The sequence below is a fragment of the Coturnix japonica genome, chromosome 12 (genome assembly GCF_054131305.1).
Source record: "Coturnix japonica strain WE chromosome 12, WE-NBRP24, whole genome shotgun sequence".
Lineage (NCBI taxonomy): Eukaryota > Metazoa > Chordata > Aves > Galliformes > Phasianidae > Coturnix > Coturnix japonica.
In genome coordinates, this window is record NC_140674.1 from 14,448,060 (window position 1) to 14,471,955 (window position 23,896).

The window sequence follows — 23,896 nt, forward strand, 5'->3', positions numbered from 1 at the left end:
CTTTTTTCTTTTTTTTTTTTTTTTCACACGTTCTTGCCTTCTGTTTTTGCTGGAGGCTCCATCGCTATTGAGAGGCAAATTTTTGCCATCTGGCAAGGCAGCCTGAAAGAGGAACGAGAGAGTAAAAAAACAACACACAATGTGCATGAGCACACACACACACACACACACACAACTCTGGAGACTGGGGAAGACAAAAACTTCAGGAGAAGGGGAGAGGAGGAGAGAGGAATAAAGGGAGGAGAGGAGAGGAGAGGAGAGGAGAGGAGAGGAGAGGAGAGGAGAGGAGAGGAGAGGAGAGGAGAGGAGAGGAGAGGAGAGGAGAGGAGAGGAGAGGAGAGGAGAGGAGAGGAGAGGAGAGGAGAGGAGAGGAGAGGAGAGGAGAGGAGAGGAGAGGAGAGGAGAGGAGAGGAGAGGAGAGGACGGCTTCAATGCAGGCAGGTCCGTGTGTGCGTGCAGGGATGTGGGGAACGGTTGCAGGCAGGGGAAGGCGTGACCTGCATGGAAAATGCCAGACAACCCCAGACACACACACATAGACGCGCACACGCTCACAATCCTCCGGACAACGATAAGGCGGACAGCGGAGCGAGGGGAAGGAGCCGTCCCCGCCGCCCAGCCCGCAGCGGGGGCTCTCCCAGCGGCAGGATGAGGTGAGTGCCGCCGGGAGCAGCGCGGAACCGTTTCCCCGGGCGGACGGGACACGGGGCCGCATCGCCGCGGTCGGGTGTGGGTTGTGGGGCGCGGAGACTCACCCCGAGTGGGGTACGGCTTCTAGCACGGGGACGGAGCCTGGGCTCGGCTGAGCTGCCCCGTTAAAGGGAAGCTCGCGTTCAAGTCGAGGGGGTGATGCCCGTTTGCGCCCGCCGCGTATCCAGCTCCCGTGCACGCACTCCGAGCAGGAGAGAAACAGATTTTCCCTTCGTGCATTTTTGTGGTTTCGGACGAGCTGTCAGAGAAAGGCATGTTCAACCTCACTCCTCTCCAAAGAAAAATCAAGGCAGATTTCTCAGAGCGCATTGACTTTGCTTTGTACCCAGCAGCCCAGGAAAGTGATGGCACTACATGGATGAGCCCCAGAAAACCACTGCCCTGGTTTTGAAAGAACATAGGTTAAAAATAAGCCAGTTCTAGTGCTTCAATTTCCTCATCGGTGCACCTAAATCAAGCCCTGATTTTGAAACCGTGTGTGCATGCACGTGTGGGGAGTTCCAGAAAATGTAGTACACACCTACAAGCCTCTGCCAGGCCTTACTACCTATTTTAGAAAGCGGAAAATTTCTCAAATGGCTCTAATTTCCTGCACTTTTCCACTGTGTGCTCCACTGGACATAAAGAGGTGATGGTCTCTCATCCATCTGGGTCCCATGCAATGGCATGGGCTTTGCAGTTTGCATACCCAGCATGGGAAGAGATTTGCTGAGTCTTTGCACAGAGAACTGCTCTGCCCATGTTCACATTCTTGCTTGAATCTGAAGGCCTGTGTACAGAGGGCTGACCTGTCCTCTTCATCCTCTATGCTCTCCTTAGGCACAGGCAGTTGGTAACTGGGATAAATTCTTCTGGGTCAGACTTTTTTTTTAAAATCCGAGTTTGATAACAAAAGATCTCTATGGAAAGAGGAGAGAGAGGAGAAGAGAAGAGAAGAGAAGAGAAGAGAAGAGAAGAGAAGAGAAGAGAAGAGAAGAGAAGAGAAGAGAAGAGAAGAGAAGAGAAGAGAAGAGAAGAGAAGAGAAGAGAAGAGAAGAGAAGAGAAGAGAAGAGAAGAGAAGAGGGAAGAGGAATGTACTGAGGAACAGCATACCGTGTTATGCTGCTGGGGCTGTGGTCCATACTTGCTCAGCTGCAAAGAAGTGTGTTGTTTGTTGAGTCAATGGTCCCAATTTGGCAGGGTGAGGCTAAGCGGTAATAACAGTACTCAGTAGTTATTGCCATGATGCTTTCATTAAACTGATTCGAAAAGCATCATTATTTTATTAAGCACCCTAATGTTTGTTCTTCTACTCAATGAGGATTTCCCCATCCGCATGCCATTAGTTGGGAGATGTGAAGCTGGTAGCTACAGCTGCCAGAAGGGGAAAGCATGGAGCTCCTGGTGGTACCTACAGCAACGGTGGTGCCTTGGGATCTCACGCACCACCTCCATCATCCATTTTGCAAAGGGGCATTCCTGCTCCATTCCAGTGGAGCCTTACACAACCCATTTGGAAGACCAGACTGAGCTCCTGATGAGTTTTGGCATGACCAAGGTTTCATTGGGCTTCCTTGTTTGCTCTCCAGGTACCCCCTGGCATGGTCTGTGTGTGCCTGGCTGCTCGGAGTGGTGGGTGCTGTTGAGCTGACTGACATGTTTGGGGAGATCCGCTCTCCAAACTTCCCCGATTCCTATCCCAGTGACTCGGAAGTGACATGGAACATCTCTGTGCCTGAGGGATTTAAAATCAAGCTGTACTTCATGCATTTTGACTTGGAGTCATCCTACCTCTGTGAATATGATTACGTGAAGGTGAGCTGTGGTATCGGTGGATGCATGGAGGAGCAGACAGGCGATGTTTATGGCCAGCTGGGAGTGGGTGGTGCTTGGAATGGTGGGGACAAGGTATTTTCCCCCATGTATTAGGCAGAGGAATTGAGCAGGATAAGCTGACAACATGCACTGAGCTAACCAGTGGGTGGGACACCAGAGTCAGAGCTGACACACAAAGGACCAGATTTCTAAAACCATTCAGGGACATAGTTCTCATTGAACCTGGTGGGATTCTGACACTTACGTGCTGATGAAATGGAAAAAACTCCAGCCTGTGTTCCTCTGATGTCAAGTATGTGTCCAAGCTGGGCACTCTTGACCATGCCATGGCTGTGGGTGCTTCTTGCAGACAACCTGGACCCCAACTACAGCTTGCAGGCTCTTAGAACACCCAAGGAAATAAAAAACAAAGATTAGATCTGAACTTAAGGCTGCAAGTGAGGGTCTGTAGAGCATCCCTCCTACAAGCAGTGGGTACCTCTCCTAACTGGGCTCTGCATCTCCAAGACAAAGGTGGGTTCTCAGTGTCTTTGGATTTGGCCAGGTGTGGTGCTTTCTGGCAGGTCAGCTGTAGCAAGCAGGTGCTTCCTGCATTTTAGGGCTGAGTGTGTCTTAACTGTTGCCCAGTACACACCTTACCTTGCCCCTCTGCACAGAGGCAGGTGTAGGTTGCACTGGGTCTGGAAGCGCTCAGCCCTAGGTGCCAGCTACTTGAAATTATTATTTTATTCTTGCCTTAAGACAAAGCAAACATTTGCATTTTTTTTTTCCTCTTGGATGTGTTTGCTGCTTTAATTTCCCCTTTGTGCTGGCACTCATTCTGCTACTAACAGCTCTCATTGAAGTTTGATTAGTTCTTTCTGCTTCTCCTGGATCTTCTCCAAGTGCAAGGGCTAGGGACATATATAGAGATATATTGCTCTAAAAATCCAGTAAGCTCAAGGAGTGGATTTCTTGGAAACTTTCCCCATTCTAAGCTTTACTCCTCCTCCCACCTTTCACCCCCTGCTCATTTTTCCTTTTTCAAAAGGCTCCCTGTTATTTGGCCATGGTGCCAACTTGGCATCACAGCTTTCCCTGCCGCTGGATTTCCATAAGAAGGCGGCATTTTTCACGGGGATTTAGATCTCAGCTGTATAAATTTGCTCTGGGCTGTAGCTCAGCTCACGGAGAATTACAGATGAAAAGTGCTGAAAGCACTCAGAAACGTCCGTCTGGATGGATTACAGGTGATCCATAAGCTGCTCCGCTGCAGAGCGGTGCGATTTTTACGCTGCTAAAGCAGCAGTGTAGAAAACAAAAGGAGAGCAGCAAATAACTCCAAGGCCCTTTTCCTCCTTGGGGCTGCACGTTCTGTCCCTGCATCAGTGCGAGATGCAAAAACAGCACCAGCCCTCCCTTTGTCAGAAGCCAGCATTGTGTGCCTATTGAATACAATTACAGACCCAACACAAATAGATGCATCTCTGAAATACTCCGTCAGCCCCAGCAAAGAGGCTCATAGAGCCACAGAATCGTTAAGGCTGGAAAAGACCTCTAAGATCAAGTCCAACCCCAACATATCCCCACTGTGCCCATAACCTCATACCTCAGTGCCATGTCTCCACAGTTCCTGTACACCTCTGGGTATGGTGATCCCACCACCTCCCTGGGCAGCCTGTGCCAGTGTATAGCTTTAATGTGCTGTGCATCAGGATCTCCGTCATCTTCTCCACCATAAGACAGAAGTCAAACACAGGGGCTGAGCTGCCCCAGCACAAGACAGGGGCCCAGTCCAGTGCCATGCAGTGGTCATTGCCCCCATCAGCTCCCCCACTGCCATGGCACCCCAGCTCTAAGTGGTGGAGAAAGCCATCCTGGGGTGCGCCAAGCTGCAGGCATGCACAGATCCCTGCCTCCGGGGTGGTCTTCAGAAGGGAACAATTTCCAGAACCCTGAAACAATGGCTAATTAAAACAATAGCTGTTGATATATATACATACACACATACATGTGTGTGTGGGTATGTATATATATGAAAAGAACGTGGCTGCCAGATAAATGCTCACAGGGCAGGGGGTTGTTTGTGCAACCAAGTATTGCAAAGGACAGCAGGTCGGTAAGGAGATGAGTGAATAGCAGCAGTCACTCTGCTCCCTGCACGCTGTTCCCGCACGCACCCGAGCACTTTCTGCACGCCCCATCATGGGCACTACAGCACAGCATCAGTCACCCTGCACAAAACCTGGGTGTTGCCTCCTTTCATGGGCTCTGGCTGCAAGGCGGCTCTGCAGGGGCCCTTCCATGCCCTTCCCTGCCTCCGAGCACCTCCTCCCTATGTCATGTTCCCAGTGTCTTCAGCCCAGCACTGCAATTCCTCGGCCTAATGAGCCATGGATATATATTACTAGCAGAACGCTTTGCCCTCATTGCTCCAATTAGCACATTCCTGGAGGGCTGGGGGCTGGCGGCCGTGTTTCCGTATTGATGGCTCCGTGCTCTTTTCCAGTGGCAAACATTAAACCACATTCCCCACGGTGCTGGGAACTCTTTGTTCACCCACCCACTGCAGGAGGCAGCTCTGGGCCATCATTGCTCTTCTTTGGCCAACTCCTGGTGCCCCAATCCATACTGCATGGGGCACAGCCAGGGTTACTGTGTGTTGGGTCAGTGTCCTACTGCCAGCTCCATCCAGAGCCCATGGGGACAGAGCCACAGATGGAGTGGGGACTCATCCATCCATGGGGACAGGCACCATATCAAGGGGAGCAGTGACAGCAAGGCTGACGGGAGGCAGCGCCACAGGGAAACTTAAGTGTCACCGTATTTTATTTTTCAAAGCAGGCTTCTTTCAGCGTATTTTTATAGGGAATTTCTCCTCAGCAATTGATATTTCCCTTGGGGACACATCTTCTCTAGTGAAAACGTCGACATCGTGACCCGAGAGGGAGAAACTCCAAACAAACAACCGGGATTTAATTACCAGGCTGCTCGCGGGATGTAAATGATCTACGAAAAAGTATACAGTCCTCAGCAGAAGCAGCAACTATTAACCAGGGGGGATGACCCCTCTGTTTAGTTTACCGCTGGAGGGCCGCCCCTTCTCGCTGTGTCCTGGGGCATGAGACCCATCACTGATAAGGCGATGCAGATACCTCCAATGAGGCCCCGTGTTGGGAGAGCCCGCGGGTGGGGACATGGACATGGGGGACATTTCCCCACATGTCCCCATGGAGGTGACGAGGAGCTGGCTGGAAACGGTTGCCTCTGTCAGCTGTGCTCCAGGAAAAGAGGCTCTGCAATAAGGCACTGCAGCGGGCTTTGGGGACAGGACCGCTTTATGCAGCATCTGCAGAGCAGGGTTTGCTTCCTATTGGAGACAGCGCTCCTATTTTTCAGTCCACAGTGATGTTTCGTTTCAAAACACCCTTTATTTGGGATTCTGAAGCACCACAGTATATTTCAAAGCGATTGAAACCAGATGGACCCCAAATTACTTGTTTTCCTTCTTTTTTTTTTTCTCAACTATTTCACACACACACACACACACACAGAACGTTCAATTGGGGTTTTGTCCCAACACGGACACATGCTTTTTCTCCAAATTCTCAAAATTTATCATCGGAAAGTCTCTCTCTTTTCTGGCCAGCTCTGGCTCTTATGAGAGGATGGAAAATATCTGGAGGCAATGTCAAGGCATGCTGAGCTGCCATTTCCATGTTGTCTTTCCCTGGTGTGAGTGTGTTTCCTCTCTGGGAAATTTCCCTTTTTGCCCCATACTTGGTCATCCTGAGGGTTTGGGACAGCTGCAGGTGAATCCTACCTCTCCAGGGCCATGCAATGGGGAGGTGACATCGCAGTGTGCCCACAGGTCCCCAGGCTTCATGCTTCATCACGGCCCCAATAGCATATGCTTGGCACAAGTACAGTGAGCTGGCATGGTGCAGAGGGGCTCGCATTCTTCTGCAGAAGGGTTATTCATACTCAGGTCTCTTGGGGCGCTGGGAACAGGGATAGGGAGCAGGAGGGGGTCTGCGGGAGGAGGAGATGGAGTCAGGTCTGAAATGGTCCTGGGGAAATGGTTAGGGGGAAGGAAAGGATGGGGCTTCTGGGGAAAATAGAAGGGTTTTCCACAAAGACTGCTGTGATACAAGGCATGGGTGCGACTGTAAAGGAATGCAGGGAGTGAGCACGTTGTGATGATGGCAGGTACACTGGCCCCTTGGTCCCCTCCTGCAGCCATCTGAACTACAGCACATGCACCCTGGGTGGTGGGGACATCACTGAACATGGGGCTGGGGTATGCTTGGGGGTTCCAGTACCACCCAGCCCTCACACAGGTGCTGCAATCAAGGTTGGTTCTTGGGAAGGGGAAGAAATTGATTTTCACACCCTCTTTTCCCTGATACATGACCACATCCTCCTCTTCTCCTAGACATCCTCCTCCCTCATCCTCTGCATGCATGTTGCTGCATCTGCTTCAGAGGGTGGAATAACTGGGAGACCTCCACTTCTTTCTCAGAAACCCTTTAATTGCTTTACTGCAATCACTGCTGAGAGCCAGAGTGAGTGCAGCCTGACCTCATATACTGCAGGAGAATGTGGAGAGGTGGCCAGCACCAGGGACATATCATTCCCTGTGCCTTTCATGTGAGCCACACTAACCCAGCCCTTCTGCCCCAGATAGAAGCAGAGGACCAGGAACTTGCAACCTTCTGTGGCAGGGAGACGACAGACACCGAGCAGGCTCCTGGGCAGCAAGTCATCCTATCCCCAGGGTCCTATATGGGGCTCACCTTCAGGTCTGACTTCTCCAACGAGGAGCGCTTCACTGGATTCGACGCACATTACACGGCCGTGGGTAAGGGATGTTTAAACTTCAGGATGCAGTTGGTATGTGAGGGCTGCAGGGTGATCTCCTTTCCTTCCTGTCTCCCCACCACCCAACCCAGATGTGGATGAGTGCGTGGAGAAAAGTGATGAGGAGCTGGCGTGTGACCACTACTGCCACAATTACATCGGTGGGTACTACTGCTCCTGCCGCTTCGGCTACATCCTGCACTCCGACAACAGGACCTGCAAAGGTACTGCCCCAGCACAGCATGGGCATAGGGTCCAGGGGAGGTTTGGGATGGATATTAGGAAAAATTTCTTCCCAGAAAGAGTGGTGATGCAGTGGCACAGGCTGCCCAGGGAGATGGTGGAATCACCATCCCTGGAGGTATTTGAGAGCCGTGGAGACATGGCACTGAGGGATGTGGTCAGTGGGCACGGTGGGTTGGGTTGGGGTTGGACTAGATGATCTTAGTGGTATTTTCCAACCTTAATGATTGTATGATTCTGCTATTCTATGACCCATATTGAAGACCTTGCTCCATGCTGCTAATGGGCTGAGTAGGCAGAGAGACAGATGCAATGAAGGGCAGTTGAAGGGCTGACTGTCATCCATGCTCAGGATGGCCAGGGCTGGGGTGGCTGATGGTTTGTTGACAGAGCTGTGGCTGTGTTGCAGTGGAGTGCAGTGACAACCTGTACACCCAGAGGAGTGGAGTGGTCACCAGTGCTGACTTCCCCAGTCCCTACCCCAAGAGCTCAGACTGCCTGTACCGCATTGAGCTGGAGGATGGCTTCTTCATCACCCTCAACTTTGAGGATAGCTTTGATGTGGAAGACCACCCAGAGGTGACCTGTCCCTATGACTACATCAAGGTGAGCCAGGCTCTGTACCCTCCCCTTGCCCTCTTGTCATATTCTGGGTCAGTGATTGTACCAATATTGTCCCTGTCTAAATGGGACTGATGAAGCCAGTAAGAGTCTCATGTTCAGTGGAACCCATTGGAGATGAGATCAAATCTGATGGTCTGATGGGATGAAAGCCTCTCATGCCACCCACTCTTCTTTCTCTTGGCAGATCAAAGCTGGCCAGAGGGAGTTTGGCCCTTTCTGTGGAGAGAAGTCTCCAGGACGCATTGAAACCCAAACCAACAGCGTGCAGATCCTCTTCCACAGTGACAACTCAGGGGAGAACAGGGGCTGGAAGTTGTCGTATACAGCAATTGGTAACTCTTGCTGCTTTCCTCTGTTTGCTGGGCTTGGGTAATGGGCACCTTGCAGGTAGAAACCATGAGTTTGTGGCCCGTTATCCTCTTCCTGGAAAGGGAAATCACATGAGAGAAATGAAATAACAAGGAACCCTCCCTTCAAAGAGTACTTTTTTTCCTACCCAGATGGTCCCTGAAAATAAGACCACATTTAAAAGCAGGGCGGGATGCTCAGACTCAGCCAAGGGGGCTGGATGGTGGGGCTGGTACTCTCCATTTGCTCCCCTTACTCAGCTAACTCTTTCTGCAAACTTTGCTCTTTATTCAAAGGAAACCCCTGTCCACTGGTGCAACCCCCAATCAATGGGAAAATCGAGCCTTCCCAAGCCAAGTACACCTTCAAAGACCAGGTTGTCATCAGCTGCAACACTGGCTACAAAGTGCTGAAGGTACAGGGTGGTGGTGTGGAGCTGGGTGGGAAAGGAGCCTGGCTTCCTCCAGCCATTTTTAGCTAGAAAAATCCTCTTCTAGGAGGGTCTGGATATATCTTGAATAAATCACCAAGAATTTGGACTTTTATAGAGAGAGGCATTTCCTTGTCTCATATGTTATTTCATGGGATGATGATGATGATGATGATGATGATGATGATGATGATGATGATGATGATGATGGTTATGATGACGATGATGATTATTATTATTATTGCTATCTTCTGCTGCACAGGATAACCTGGAAAGCGACTCCTTCCAGATCGAGTGTCTGAAGGATGGGACATGGAGCAACAAGATCCCCATCTGCAAAAGTAAGGAAACCCCCCCCACACACCCCATCCATGTGCTTTTCCTGCCGAAACTTCATGCTGAATGAAGCTGCTCTGCAGAGCAGAGCTCCTCACTCAGTCCCAGCCAGAGAGGCTACGTAACTGCAAAGCTCTTTTGGCTAGCACAAGGGGGCTTGGTCCAAATGCCACAGGCAGGAGGTTTGTGCTTTCCCTTAGATTACTCATAAGTTGATTTGTGACCAGCTTCACTGTTTCCCTGTCAAGGAAAGAGCAAGCCTGGCTCTTGGGAGCTGAGCAAGCAGAGCACTGAAATGGTTCTGCTGCAGTTTGCTGGATGGCAAATTTGGGGCTGAATCCTGTGAGGAAAGGCTGTGTGAGATGGTATGGCTACTTCCTGTCCAGCAAACACCTGCAGGCTTCCTCAGCACTTGTTTAACTGCAAAACTTGGGCATGGATCACATCAGACTTGCTTGGGATGCCTCTTGATGAATGGTCGCTGCTGGAGGGAGGGATGGAGATGGTGGTTCCCTGTGTGAGATGAGATTGATCAAACTGAGACAGTCTGAGATAATCTGGGTCGTGGACTAAATTTAGTTGCAAATGGGGACTTCAAAGGCCCTGAGCATTAGAGAGGACCACCTGAAAGGATGAGTGATGATTTGCATCTTCTTTTCTTCCATCTAACCCAGCTCTTCTCTCATCTCAGGGCAGGGAGCTGTGCTGCTCATGCACCTGGCAACATCTCTTCCCTTTCCCCAACACACTGCTGCCCCTCAGCCCCCCTGTGAGGCACTTCATCTGCTTCAGGGCTGGCCCACAGGAGAGAAAAGTAACAAACACACCCAGGGAAGGTCCCAACACCTTCCAGAACTCTCAAGGAATGTGGGATCCAAGTCCTCCACTTCTACACAGATCCCTTGTTATTTCAATGACATTGTGGATCCTACTTTAGAAGTACATTCCTGGAGTTTTTAATGGAAAATAGGAGGCTGTCAGACTTGCTGAACAGATTCATATCTGAAAGAGCTTCTTACAGAGCGTGGGGTCAGTGATGTCTCTGCCCCACCAGGGACGCTCTCACCAGTTTCCCATTAATTTTATCTGGTTTGGACAGAGATCAGATAAAAACTGGCACTGTCTAGGAAAAAAAAAAAAATAGATCCTTTGACAAGAAAAGCATTAATTTTGGAGAAAATTGAAATGATTACCTGCATTGTTAGGCTGGAACTGGTCCCTTCCTGTGTGAGATAAATCACTGTGCTAAATCTCTGCAGCTATCTTGGAAAGCCAAGAAGCCCCTAAATGGACAATCCAGACCTTCAGTCTGCTGCGCCTCGCACCTCCCCCGAATGTCTGGGAGAGGCACAAAATCATTTAGAAAGCAATGCAGAAAATAGCAACCTTCCCAGCCAAGGTGGATCTCATCCAGCTCCACAGCCCAGCCCAGCTCTGTGATGGTTTCTCCCAGCCACTGCCTCCAGGAGCAAAGTGGGTTCCCATTAGATCCCCATTAGGGTCCCCATTGGAATGCTCACTGGGGTCTCCATTGGGTTCTCCATTGGGATCCCCACCGGGGGAATTTCTGGTGGATTTCTTAATGGATTTCTGGTGTTTTGGGGGCTGTGTTTCCTGCATGCCTGTCTGCTCAGCTACTAATGGAGCTTTCTCTCTCTGCTCTCCTCCTTCCCTTCTGCTTTCGGTGCAGCTGCAGACAGAGCCGACAACCAGACAGACAGAAGAGCCGGCTCGGAGCAAGTGGCCGTGTGAGGCTGGTGCTGGCCAGGCCACCAGGACAGGCAGCCTGCCTCTGCGCCCCGCTCTGCTCCGTGCTGCCAGTTCTACCTCCATGGCTTGTCTAACCAGCATGGCACTCCTAACCCCTCTCTGTACACTACACTTCCTTAACTTCACCTCCAGAACGGAAATTTGGAGACAAGTCCCCAATCACTCACCCCTTGGGAAGGTACCTGAGCAGCCCCAGGCTCCCAGCTCATCCTCCAGTCCCTCGGATGCCTCAGCCCTGCTTTGCTCCCCTCCATGCTGGTGGCTGTGTGATGAGCGCTGGCCCAGTACATGGTTGGTTGGTTTGGATTTAACCTCCCACTTCCCTTCCTCCCAGGCCAAGTGTCACAAATAAGAAACACTCCTTCCTCTCCTCTCTCTGAGCATCCTTTCAGCTCTCCCTCAGGCAAGAGATGATGGGTTGGTACCAGCAGCCCTGGGAGGCTGCATGCGGGCACTGAACCCAGGCACTGGTGCAGGGGATGCTCTGATGTCTGCCTCATCTGTATCCCCAAGAGCACCCAGGGCTTCTGGAGGTTTCGGGGGTGCTGGGAGGGGGACTCAAGGCTGAGACTTGGGCAGTGCACTCAGTGCCCCCTCTCCTAATGTGAAAATCTGTGAATCCTCAAGGTATGAACTCCCTCCCCTGTCCCTTTGGGTAGGACGCAGGACACTGTTGGGCAGCCTTGCTGTGCAAGAGCCCATCCTTCATGCATCAGAACTGCCCCAGACACATGGGACATGCAGGCAGAGAAGGGGTTCTGTGGGTCAGGGAGCACAGACCTGCAGTTGCAAACAGCCCCAGAGCAGACAAGCCATCTAGACGGGTCCTCCAACACCTATTTCCCCCTTGCTGCAAGTCCCAGCATCCCCCAGAACCTTATAAAGGCCCAGCAGGTGTGGGCACCGCAACACAAAGCTCCTGGGTACAGAGGGAAGCAGTGGGGGTGGAGGGCACCCTCCCAAACAGTGAACCACAGCACTGTGCCATGAACCAGGTGATTCTCACCCAAGCAGGTGACTTGTCTTGTGTGTGTCCCCATGCTCCTGGAACAAGCTGGGAGGAGCCAGACCGGGTAGCTCCCTTCCTATCCTCGGGCACACAAGCACACACAGCTCATGTACCCCTGGCCCATTGGATCTGCTTCCTACAAAGTCACCCATTCCCTGCTGTCAACATATTACAGGCTGGTTTGGCCCAGTTCCACGACTGGCATAGGGATTTCACAAACTCCCAGTGCACTACATGATGTTATGATGTGGAATACCAGTAACCAAAAATCATAAAACCATGACACCTGCTCGGCTTCTCAGCCTAACAGTGCTCCACAGACCTCCACATCCCAGACAGGATCAGACCTGGGTGCGTGGCACAAGCCTTGTACAGGAGGGAACAGGCCAGGCAAGGCATGATGATGCTGGACTTTCCCTACGTCTGCTGCTCCACGTGTTCTCCATCTGTCATTGCAGAAGAGTCAGAGCCCAAGGATTCTCAGCTGGAGACATCAGTGCCCATCAGCACTGCTTGCTGAGCAGGAGGGACAGGGCAGTGCTACCAGCAAAGCCTGGTGCTCAGAGGAGGTTCTTGGTGAACCACTGCCTGCTTCTTCCTACCTATTCATAAGGGATGTGGAGTTAAACTCTGAGAGCATCTCCCAACACCTCTCACCTTCCTATGCATGTTCCTTCCCCTCTGAAGGCACTCAGAACATCCCAGGAGGGATGAGAGCCAAGCTAGGAAGCCACCTGAGCTACGCTCCTCACATTGCCCTAGAGAATGGGGTAGGGGGCAATATGGAACCCCTCTCTACCCTATAGGATCACCACTCACGCCAAAGCCCATGAATGGATGCAGGGCTCAACCCTGATTCTATGTTGGCTTTCAGTTGCTGACTGCCAGGCGCCGCCAGAGCTGGAGCACGGCTTTGTCACATTCCTCTCCAGGAACAACCTCACCACGTACCGCGCAGCCATCCAGTACCACTGCCAGCACCCCTACTACCGCATGGCACCCAACAGCACCGGTGAGCTGGGGGAGTGGAATGGGTGGGCACAGAGTAAAGGAAGAACAGTGAGATTATGGCAGAATGAGTTGCCAGCTTATCCCCTTGGTCCACAAACAGAGGCATCACGAGGTGCTTTGCACAGCACCACAGCTCTCTGCACCCTTCAAACCCTGTCCTGGGCAGCAGTGGGGTTGCATGTACATCCCAGCCCTCCTTCCTTCTCCTCCCTCAGCATGGAAAGTCAAAGGAGTTCCACACATTCCTGCCTCCCTGCTCATAGCCCCATGCATCTGGTCCCCGTATCCGGCACGCATTAATGTAATGGGCACCAGCAGAGCTAACAGCAGCTCCCAGACAAGGCACAGTCCTATAGGCTCAAGGCAGTGACACAGGGGTGGTGGTATGGGGACAGGGCTGCCAGTGAGGAATGGAATACAGAAGGCTTGAAAGGGAAATGGGTTCAGAGGATCTCAATGGCAGAGCTGCATCTTGCTGCAGAAAGCCCTCCATGCTGGAACACAGCCCAGCTAAGCCTTGCTCTCTTCCAGCCACATACACGTGTGATGCATCAGGGGTTTGGAGGAGCGAGGAGCTGGGCACCGCGCTGCCGTCCTGCCGACCAGGTACCAGGGGATGGGGGGGGTCCATGGTGAAGGGTGTGAGGATGTGTGGGAGGGGGCTGCCTGCCTGACTTCAGCGCCTGGCACGGGCAGGGACCCAGCTCCCTAGTGGCAAATGTCATGGGCTGTTCATATCTGAACACTGCAACTTATAGCAAGGAGGGTGATATCAGCACCCTCATCAACTTGGGGTGCATTTAGCCCCCAGCATCACCAGAGGCAGCTCCAGCCAAGGACAGACCGTCACCTGGCTCCCATAAGCAGTGTGTTCCCATGCAGGAGCAATTAGCACATCTCCTGTCAAAAAACCCAGCCACTTTGCAGGGTTCAAAGCCCCGAGCCTTTGAGTAGTGGCAGAAATGTTTGCAGCCAACAAGTTTCCAGGCCAGGCGCCCGCTCAGGATTAAACAAAAGTCCCTGGGACAAGGGCTGGCCGCAGCTGGCTGCAGGCAGGGCTGGCAGCTGCCCTGGGTGCGGGCTGCGGTCGGATGCACAGGGATGGTTCTGCGGTGTAGGGCAGGACGTAGCAGTGGGGCTCAGCCCCATGAAGGTCTTATAGGGTGTCTGCTCTCCAGAGAATGAAGCTGTGGCTGCTCTTGTTTCAGCGGCTGCTGTCTGCATCCCTCCTTGATGTTTCAGCCTGAAATGATTTGTGCTGGGAGCATACGGGGACAGCTTTAGGGGACGTAGCTGCTTCTGTGGGCCATTTCCAGACCTCCTGATTAGTGACAGAAGTCAGAGAGGCTTCAGGAAAATGGAAAATCCCAGAGAGACGGTGACGCTCTCCTGAGATGTTGAAGCGCAGGCAGCAGCTGGCCAGCTGCTCCTCAGATCTTCCCTCGTGTCTCACGCTACCTCCCCATCAATAGAAGCTCCTCATCCAGGCCACAGCATGCCTGCCTCTGCCATTAGTGGGAGCATTTGCAGCCTGGTCAGCATTTTTGATATGTAATTTAATAGAATAAATATTTGGCTGGATGCGCTTCCTCTAAAATCATCTCCCCAGGATGGCTGTCAGCTTGGGTGCAGCAGAACAGCTGGGCTGGGTGGGGAGGCAGGAACACGTTTTCCATTCCCTGCAGCACTGGGAAAGGCAGGAGAGCGAGGCACAGGCAGGCACTCCCCATACTCCCTCCAGTCAACGTTTTTCAAGCTAGTTTCCTCACGTCCCATGGTGTGCTGTAGACAGTTCTGATGGTCTGTGTTCACTTTCAGAAGACAACAGGCCATGCTTTCCACCAGGTGAGCTTGCTATTTGCAGGTTAAGTCCTCCAGCCCCTGTGCTCCAGCACATACCACCCCTTGGCACAAACCTACATTTTACATCATGGGCTGTGTGTGCTGCAGTCCTGCCCCAGCAGATATGGAGAGCTTGAGCCTTCCTGAGCTCAGTGGAGACTCTCGGGGACAGTGATGCACCAGGACTGGTAGACAGAAGTGTGCCTAGTCAGTCCATGGCCTCGTGGCTATGAGCATTCACTTTGTGATCTCATGCCTACAGAAAGGTTAGGAAAGGAGATGGAGGTTGGGAGGCCACTTTTTTAAAGCAGTTTTGTTGCGATGAAGTGGGACTTGACTGCCTATGGCTGAACATAGGATGGACTCCTGCAGAGCCTCATTCCTGACAGCTCTCCACTATGGAAAGAAAAGACTCAAGAAAGCATTTGGCTATGAAAATAACCATCATGTGTCATAATCTATGGGGAAGTCCCTAGGTTTGTTCCCTAGATAAGCATTTTAACTAACAATCCTGTCCATTCTGTCTGCAGTGTGTGGCCGGCCAACTCGTGCTCTGCCCGGGATCATCAAGCGCATCATCGGTGGGCGAAATGCAGAGCCTGGCTTCTTTCCCTGGCAGGCCCTAATCGTGGTGGAGGACATGTCCCGAGTGCCCAACGACAAGTGGTTTGGGAGCGGGGCTCTGCTCTCAGACTCCTGGGTGCTGACAGCAGCTCACGTGCTCCGCTCCCAGAGGCGGGATAAGACTGTCATACCCGTTTCCAAGGAGCACGTCACTGTCTACCTGGCCCTCCATGATGTGAGGAACAAGTTGGAGGCTGTCAACCGGACAGTGGAGAGGATCATCCTCCATGAGGATTTCGACATCCAGAACTACAATCATGACATCGCTCTGGTCAAGCTGAAGGAAAAGGTGACCATGGGGAACTACGTCATGCCCATCTGCCTGCCTCAGTTTGAGCATGAGCTGGAAGGACCTCACCCCAACACACTGGGGCTGGTGGCCGGCTGGGGAATCTCTAACCCCAACATCACTGTGGATGAGATCATCAGCTCAGGCATGAGGACACTGTCTGACATCCTGCAATACGTCAAGCTCCCGGTGGTGCTGCATGCAGAGTGTAAGACCAGCTACGAGTCCCGCTCGGGGAACTACAGCGTGACCGAGAACATGTTCTGTGCTGGATACTATGAAGGTGGGAAGGACACTTGTTTGGGAGACAGCGGAGGAGCCTTTGTCATTCAGGACCCAGGAACCCGGAGGTGGGTGGCCCAAGGGCTGGTCTCATGGGGTGGTCCAGAGGAGTGCGGCAGCAAACAAGTGTATGGTGTGTACACCAAAGTCTCCAACTACGTGGACTGGGTGGAGAAGCACACAGGCTCCTCAGAGAGGTGGACATTTCTGGACCCTGAGCTGGAGAGATGAGTGACTAAGCACTGCCTGCTGACACAGCTTCCTTGTTTTCTTGTCCTTTAATATGCTCCAGACTCTGGTCTTTCGCAAGCAGTAGCCATGATGCTCAGCCACACTTCAGGACTTTGCCAGCCAACCACATTCATTCCTTTCACTTGGTCCCACATCCCTTTGCTTTCACTCTTAGGAAATGCTTGCTAGGGAGCTGGGGGAAGGGAATAAAGGGTGAGGTCTCATCCAGCGTTGCTAGCTCATGTTGCCAGGCTCCGAACATCACCCACCTTCTCCAGGAGCCTCCCTCCAAGCCATGTGCCACAAGCCTTTCCTTGGTGTTTAACCTCTTCCATGTGGACCTGGGTAGTCTTGTGTGGCGAAGCGTTCATTCTTGCAAAAACCTTTTAATTGTTTTAACGATCACTCTTTCAGCTGATCTACAGGTTACTGAAGGTTTCCATGGTTTGTTCCTGGCTCTCCTGGCCTTCTGCAGGTGTCCAAGTCATCCCAGACCCACCCCAATCCATCCATAAAGTTTCACATCTCCCCTGCTGTGACACACACAGACAATAATCCCCACCAAGGAACAAATTCCGGTAAGCTTAGCTTCCTTCAGCAGAGACACCACTTCCTTCACTTGTCAGCAAAGCCCTCCTATAGCTGGAAGCAACAAGCAGCAATTGCCCGCTGTCCCTTCTGCATGCCTTCAGCCTCCTTTGGACTTCTCCTCCTCCTCCTCCTTTGGTTTTTGCCATGCAAGGAATGAGTCAACATTGAACCAGCCACCCTGACATTTTGTTATCACCCAGAAAGCCATTTTTAGAGCATATAGAGGAGCAGAAGGCCTAAGGAAAGTCTAACTTACAGACACGTTAAGAACTGTACTCTTGGCTATGTCATATAACTGTAAGGTATTTTTATATATGTATTTCTTTTTGATACTACATTCTGCAGAATATCTCATGACATGTAAGGATGGTTCTGTGTAATCTTCATCCTGAGAATAAAACTAAATGTTAATATTTACTGAGTTCATGCCTTGAGGCTTTTATTCCAGGCAGGAAACGGTCAAGGAATGAAGGCAAAGGACGGTCACAAATCTGCCCCATGCACTTCTGCTCCTTCTCCATGGCATCTGCTCTCTGTCCATGTCAGACTTTGTCAACGACCTCAGCTCCACACAACTCTGCATCGCACACAATCTTCCCATGGCCAAGACAGAATACAGAAAATGTAGGAGATGAGATCCAGTGGTGGTCATTGCTGGAGAATCAGCCCTAATGAATAGACTACGTATTCCCAACAAGCAATGCAAGCAAGTTCTGTCTGCATTTCAGGGAAAGCTAAGCAACACAGTTCTGGGTCTCACCTTATGTAGTGCCATCCTGTCCACCCATGTATAGCAGTGCTACAAATCACCAGCTTGTTTAAACGGATGCATCTCCAAAGCCTTCAGTCAGGTTCAAAAGGCAGCCACACGGTCACTGGGAACACACAGGTTGTAGGCACTTGGAAACAGTCCCCACTGACTGCCAGGGAATGGTGTAACTCCACTGAGCCTTCTGGCTTTCAATAAACTCTCTCTTCAGAAGTACTGGGAAAAAACATATTTATCCCTGAAACCAAATAATTAAACTGAAGAGCGTGCAAGATATCTTTTTGTTCCTAAGCATCATGGGTGAAATGCAAACAAAAACCCCCAGTCTTGCATTTGCTGGGCTGGGGTCCAGCAGTGCATCCACCACCTACCCCTGCTGGCTGCAGCAGTGGCTGATTTAGACTCATGGTCTCTGTTTACACTGTCTGTTTATCGTAAGCTTTTCAAAGATCAGAGATAACAAACAGAGACCAGAGAAATGCTGTGGTCCCACCAGCGCCATGGGTCTGGAGGTGCTTCACCAGCACAGAATGGAAACTTAGAGGGTTTTGCCCCATTCTCAGTCACAGCCACTGCAGCTTTGTGGGCTGAGACAGACTTGAATGTGCTAGAAATGTAAATTGCTGGAAACAGTAATAGGTGAGATTCCATCCTTCAATTATTTATAGTCCTAGAACATCATTAAAATGGGGCTGATGGCAGGAGGAGAGCACAGAAACCTGGAGGCTGAGAACTCAATCTGAGTTCAAGTGTCACGCAAAAAAAAAAAAAGACAGGTAAGTAAGAAAGCAAAAGCAAAAGCAAAGTATGGTCCCTTGGGCATCACACCATCAGCTGTAGGACCTGCGCCCATATGGCTCCCAGGCAAGTTGCAAAATGCCACTGCCCACAAGAGACCCATCACAAATAAAGACCACCCTTCTCCTTCCCACAGCTCCACAGCCCCTGGCCAGCCTGCCCACGTCCTCTGCTCAGCACCCTGTGTGCTGCCAAGCTCCAGCTTCTTGCCCATGGCATGGGAGCGGGCAGAGGATGGGAACAACAGAAGCAACGTCTGGTTTTGCATTCACTGGCACCTCTCAACCTGCCAGAGTGGTAAGAAGCTCTCTCCAGGGAAACAGTCACAGAGGCAGCAATTTATCAGTCTGACAGTGGTGAAAGGCCAGCAAAACGTCTCCACATGAGGTTTGCTTGTCTCTGGCCAAGTGTAAGTACCAGCCATCAGCTGAGAGTCAGCTGCAGCAGAGCCCAGCTCCAGACAGGCCAGTGTGGCACATGGCAGGATAGCAGAAACGTGGGACTCCCAGCGTCTCGCTGGGAGAGGCAGCGTTCTTCATCCCCCAGCTATCCTCCTTGGGGTGAGCTCACTGTCTCTGTGCCACTGAGGGGCTGAGCAAGGGGGCAGTGTGCTAAGAAACAAATGGGAGGTGGGCGCAGCTGTAGGGAGGTATCCTGGAAGGAGCCCAGAAAAGAGGCTGTGGCTGAGAAACGTGGGTGTTGCTGAGTGATGGGGAGAGGGTGAAGCAGCTGCATGATGGAGAGGGCAGAGATCCTCCAGGCATGCACACACAGCATGAAGAGATAGCAGGCAAGCAGACAGCAGCAGGAAGGGGAAGGGGTAGGAAAGCTGAATATGTATGAGAGGCCATTGGTGGGAAAGCCCTTTTGTATGTGTGTGTGCACACAGAAGGCACTGGAAGGATGGCTCTGCCCTTGAAAATGAGCAGAAAGACCCAAGCAGGAAAACAAGGGCCCCTGCAGGGATGCGGGCTCCACCAGAGCTGGCTTCACAGGAGGAGGCGAGGGAGTTCCCTCTGCAGCTGGGTGGTGGAGCATGCTGCAGACAGCCAGACATGATGACTGGAGCTGGGAAAACCTCAGCATGGAAAGAAGAGGGCCACGGGCAATGGCAGTGAGAAACTTGGCAGTGTCTCTGCCTTCATGACATAATGCCACAGGGGAGAGGGCAGGCTGCTCCCCATACTAGGACAGCCGCACGGGGGAAGGGACTCCTTCCAGGCTGCAGGACCAGCCTCCTCCTGAAGCACAGCTCAGCCTCCCAGCAAGGAGAAACCTCCTCCAGAAAGAAGGGGCCATTCAGCCACGAGATCCTCTGGGTCTCACTATTCCCCTGCCCCAAATGCTCAATACTTCACAGATATTCCCCCCAGGTGGACAGACTGTGCTCCCTCTCCTTGCTGGGAAGTCCCTGCTGGTAGCACCTAGCCCTGTTGGCACGGCATCACTGTCCCCCATCAGCTCTGGAGGTCAGGAGACATTTGAATCAGAGCACTTTGCATCACTTCTGCAGCTCCTGTGCTCCAAGACTTGGAAAAATCACAGTGAGAGAGCGGCTCATTCACAGACTGACACCATGGCCATGTAGGGTATGGCCTGGGGGTACCAGACTACAGGGAACCGGATGACGGAGAGGAGATCCTGCATTTGGGGAGGGCAGCCCACACCGTCCCAGTGCTGATGGTCACTGGTCCCGGTGCATCCCAGTGCAGTGACGGAGATGTTGCAGCTCCATCTGCTGGCACCAGGGCTGCGGGAGGCAGAAGAGAAGTAAACGGCTGGGAAAGAGGAGAGCTAGTGGGATGGGCAGGACAGAGTGCTTAAGGGGCAAAGCCCACGGTGTTCTTGAACAGCACAGGGTTTTCTTGGTTTTGTTTGTTTGTTTTAACCAATATCATACCGCTTATATGCATGAAAAGACAGGAGTCTTACAGCAGTGAAGAAAGCAATGGCACAACCCTCCCCTTTATCCAGACCCTGGGGAGACCTCCAGGTACATGACACATGGGACACCACTTCTGGCATGGGCTGGGTGGATGCTAATGGCTCTTTGTGTGTTTGCTGCAAAACTGCAGCTCCAGATACCCTCAACTAATTTGGGTGCCCAAATTCACAAAGGCCAAACCAGGAGAATGGGAATATGTCCCCCACAAGACAGATAAAGGAAGATAAAACAAACAGACAGCAGATAAAGGAACACCTCACTGCCAACCATTCTGCTCATGTATATTCAGAAAAGGCTTTGGAGAAGTTAAAAAGCACAGATGCATCTTGGGCTGAGGACAAAGAGCTGCTTTATTCCTGCAGGAACACTCCATCCTTTGTGTGAGGAGTTGGGGACCATCCTCATGCAGAACATGCCCCATAAGAAACCATCAGGCCTGCTGGGCTCCCCTGGGCTGGAGACAAGGTGCCTTGACATGGTGCTGGTGGCTGTCACCTGTGAGCTGGGGGAGCCTTGCCATGCCAAGGCATCCAATTTTCCAGTCAGTTTTCCATCCTTTCCATTACCACCACCCTCAGCCAGCATCCCAGTGCTCACAAGCACCAGCTCCCACTACCACAAGAGGAAATAAAGCAGGGCAAAGAGGAGTGCTGCCAAAATACAGAGAACAGATAAGCCCACGCAGCAGCAGCGTTTCCAGGGAAAGCCACCACCTACAACTTGCTCTGGTGACCTCGTGATCAAGACAGCCTTGTCCGCATCTTCCATGGGCTTCCAGGCCTTGTGCCTGCCCACCTTGGACTTCCGAGCCTTGTCCACAGCCATCTTGGTCTTCCAAGCCTCGTTCACATCTATCTTGATCTTCCAGCCCCTGTCCTCTTCCATCGTGGTCTTCCAGGTCTTGTCCACATCCATCTTGGTCTTCTGGGCTTTGCTCACACCCATCTTGGTCTTCCCAGCACCAGGTTCCATGGCTGGTCTCGGCTTCCTGCAGACACCGAGCCTGCAGCCCTCACAGTGAGTCCTGTCATGTGGCCCTGATGCATGACACCCATCCACCACCACTTCCAGGAGGTCGGCTGACAGCATGGGCATGTTGTAGAAGTCCTCGAGGATCTTCAGCACCAGGTTGTGCAGGAGTCGCTCTATGTTCTCCAGGCTGAATATGGGCTCCTCCAGCGGGGGGTCTGGGCACTGCCTGCAGGCTTGACGGAAGATTCGCATCAGCACCATCCCATAGCACATGTGGAAGAGGATGTGCACTTTGGCTGAGGACCACCTGTACAGGCACTGGGAGCACTGAAACCTGCCGGGACATGGAGGACACCAGCTCATCCCAGCTCTTTGCTGTAACCCAGCACAGTCAGCAGGGAGCTGGGCAGCTGGAGCTAATGGATCAGCTTTACACACATAGACTGTCCTCCCCTATCAGCATGATGCCAACCTGGGTAGTTCTATACTCATGAGCTGGGAGCAGGCTGAAGTACTGTAAAATTTAGGACTAGCTTGCTGTCCTTGCCCAGCCTGTCCTGGCCCCACTGCCTGGAGTAGAGTCCCCAGGGGAGGGAAGAACCAAGCTCCAGCTCCATGTGGGTCTTCAGCCCTTGACCCACACACAGCTCAGCAGAAAGCCAGCATCAAGCTGGAGAAGTCAAAAAAGAAGCAAAACAGAAGGAAGGTGTGGGTGGAGGCTGCAGGTCAGGTGAGGAGATGTCTTGAGAAGCTGCAGGTTACTCCCCTTCTGACTCATCTTTCACAGTACATATGGGAGTTAGCAGCTCCTCCACACTCAGCTCCCCTCTCTGCATCCCCCTCCTCCATCCCTGCAGGTGCTGTGGGCAAAGGGCTGCTGGCACATTCTGCAACCCTTCCACCAAGGCCAGTGTCATCTCACTGCAGCCCAAGGTGGTAGGAGCCAGCACAGGGAGGACAATGATGGTGGCATCCCTCGAGTGGGACCGAACCGGCAGACCCTACCTCCCAGATACATGGTTCTGCAAAAACTCCGTCCAGCCAGGCTTTAGCCTGTGCACCTGCAGGCTGTTATCCTCCTGAAATGTCCATGGATCCATTAATTTCATGCTCACAGCCTTCTCTGCAAAAATCTCCTGCCATGTCTTCATGGTCCGGTATAGAGTTGGGAAGTGTCAGTGACCAAGGTCAAGCTTCTGGCTGCTGACACGTGTGCAGCCTTTCTTCCCCCAAAACCTTTCCTCCCTTTTTCCCTCATGGGTGCAAAGTCACATCTTTGTGCCCAGAGAACGGAACCTTTGTACCCACTTGTGCAGCACCACCCCAATCGATTTCTGTGCTAACAGGAGCAGCTGGCACCACGCTGCATCCTGGCCAAGCAAAAAGTCTCCCAAAACAAAGGCAGAACAGGTAACCCTGAACACCACACATTTTGCATGTAAGACCTGGGCATGGGACAAACTCCTATTCCTGCTGAAGCCGCCACTGCTGCTTTGTTTGTAGGCAAATAGGATGCAAATGCAAACCTGTTTGCTGACCAGGACCACGAATATTACAGCAGTGAGAGAATCAGCAGAGATTTTGCCCTGCATAGGTATAATGGAACCAAAACTCACTGAAAATGCAAGGCTCAGCAGCCGACAAAACCCCAGGTAGCCTTATCTGTCCTGATAGCTGCCACCAAACATGGGCTGTTTTTAACAACTTTCAGCCAACTCAAGCAGAAAAAAGCCTGACGTGAAACCGCAGAGTGGAAAGTTGGGGATGATGGCACCGCACATAAAACAGAAAGTGGGGAGGAGGTGAGCTCTGTGCTGAGAGCACTGCGGGAGGTGAAAGCAGCAGGGCCAGCAGCAGCCCCTGCCTCCTCTATCTGTGGGCATCCCTCTTGAGGCATGCAGGATGGGCAGCAAGAAAGACAAGTGCTTGGAGGGCAACTGGTCTTGTCAGGAGTTAAGGGATGATATGACCCCTGGGGAAGCCACCTGAAGGTTTCAGAGGTCACTATTCTGTGCACAGTGAAGGGAGCCCCCTGGGGAGATGTGTGTGGGGGGAACAGTGTGGGGGACAATGTTTCTCTTTTGTTACAAGGACATTCTGAGCAGGAGGAGCCCCCCAGGCAGGAAGCCCTCTTTGTGGGAAAACAAACCCATCACTCCACCTGGGGAATGTGGGTTTCAGCCTCGGCTCTTACCCTCAGTTCTTCTGCCATGTCAGAAGGAGGGAGGGAAGCTCCAGTGGGTTCTTCCTGCCCCTCAGGCTCAGAGCTTTTAGACAAGTGCCTCCAAAAAGCCACTGTCATGGAAAGCATCCTCCGTTACGTCACGGCAACACAACTCAGATCATGACTCGGTGCGCGCTGAGCCCGCGCTCTCAGCAAAGGAGAGCAGCATTGCTCCCAGTCACAGCCCTGCAC

The 23,896-nt window shown here is 52.1% G+C and overlaps 2 protein-coding genes across 3 annotated transcripts; one reads left to right on the forward strand and one right to left on the reverse strand.

Moving 5' to 3' along the window:
* Positions 1-553: 553 nt before the first annotated feature.
* MASP1 (MBL associated serine protease 1) lies at positions 554-17,417 on the forward strand. 2 transcript variants are annotated; one of them, XM_015871937.3, is made up of 11 exons: positions 554-653; positions 2,281-2,506; positions 7,190-7,367; positions 7,459-7,590; positions 8,019-8,215; positions 8,418-8,565; positions 8,878-8,996; positions 9,274-9,352; positions 13,001-13,138; positions 13,669-13,743; positions 15,510-17,417. In XM_015871937.3, exons 1-11 carry the CDS (start codon positions 649-651, stop codon positions 16,403-16,405), a joined length of 2,193 nt encoding a protein of 730 aa, XP_015727423.2. In that variant the 5' UTR covers positions 554-648; the 3' UTR covers positions 16,406-17,417. The 2 variants fall into 2 exon arrangements, with proteins under 2 accessions (XP_015727423.2, XP_015727425.2); XM_015871939.3 differs by lacking the exons at positions 13,001-13,138; positions 13,669-13,743; positions 15,510-17,417 and adding an exon at positions 11,038-11,488.
* A 3,425-nt stretch (positions 17,418-20,842) lies between these two features.
* LOC107318104 (receptor-transporting protein 3-like) lies at positions 20,843-22,752 on the reverse strand. The gene is made up of 2 exons (XM_015871507.3): positions 22,486-22,752; positions 20,843-21,814 (listed from the first exon to the last, which is right to left on the reverse strand). Exons 1-2 carry the CDS (start codon positions 22,629-22,631, stop codon positions 21,121-21,123), a joined length of 840 nt encoding a protein of 279 aa, XP_015726993.2. The 5' UTR covers positions 22,632-22,752; the 3' UTR covers positions 20,843-21,120.
* Positions 22,753-23,896: the final 1,144 nt, after the last annotated feature.

Coding starts and splice junctions, on each gene's coding strand:
- MASP1 (XM_015871937.3), top strand. Junction 7,368..7,458: donor CGCACATTACACGGCCGTGG/GTAAGGGATGTT, acceptor CACCCAACCCAG/ATGTGGATGAGTGCGTGGAG. Junction 8,997..9,273: donor CTGGCTACAAAGTGCTGAAG/GTACAGGGTGGT, acceptor TCTGCTGCACAG/GATAACCTGGAAAGCGACTC.
- LOC107318104 (XM_015871507.3), bottom strand. CDS start 22,631: ATGAAGACATGGCAGGAGATTTTTGCAGAGAAGGCTGTGAGCATGAAA. Junction 21,815..22,485: donor CAGAACCATGTATCTGGGAG/GTAGGGTCTGCC, acceptor ATGTCCCGGCAG/GTTTCAGTGCTCCCAGTGCC.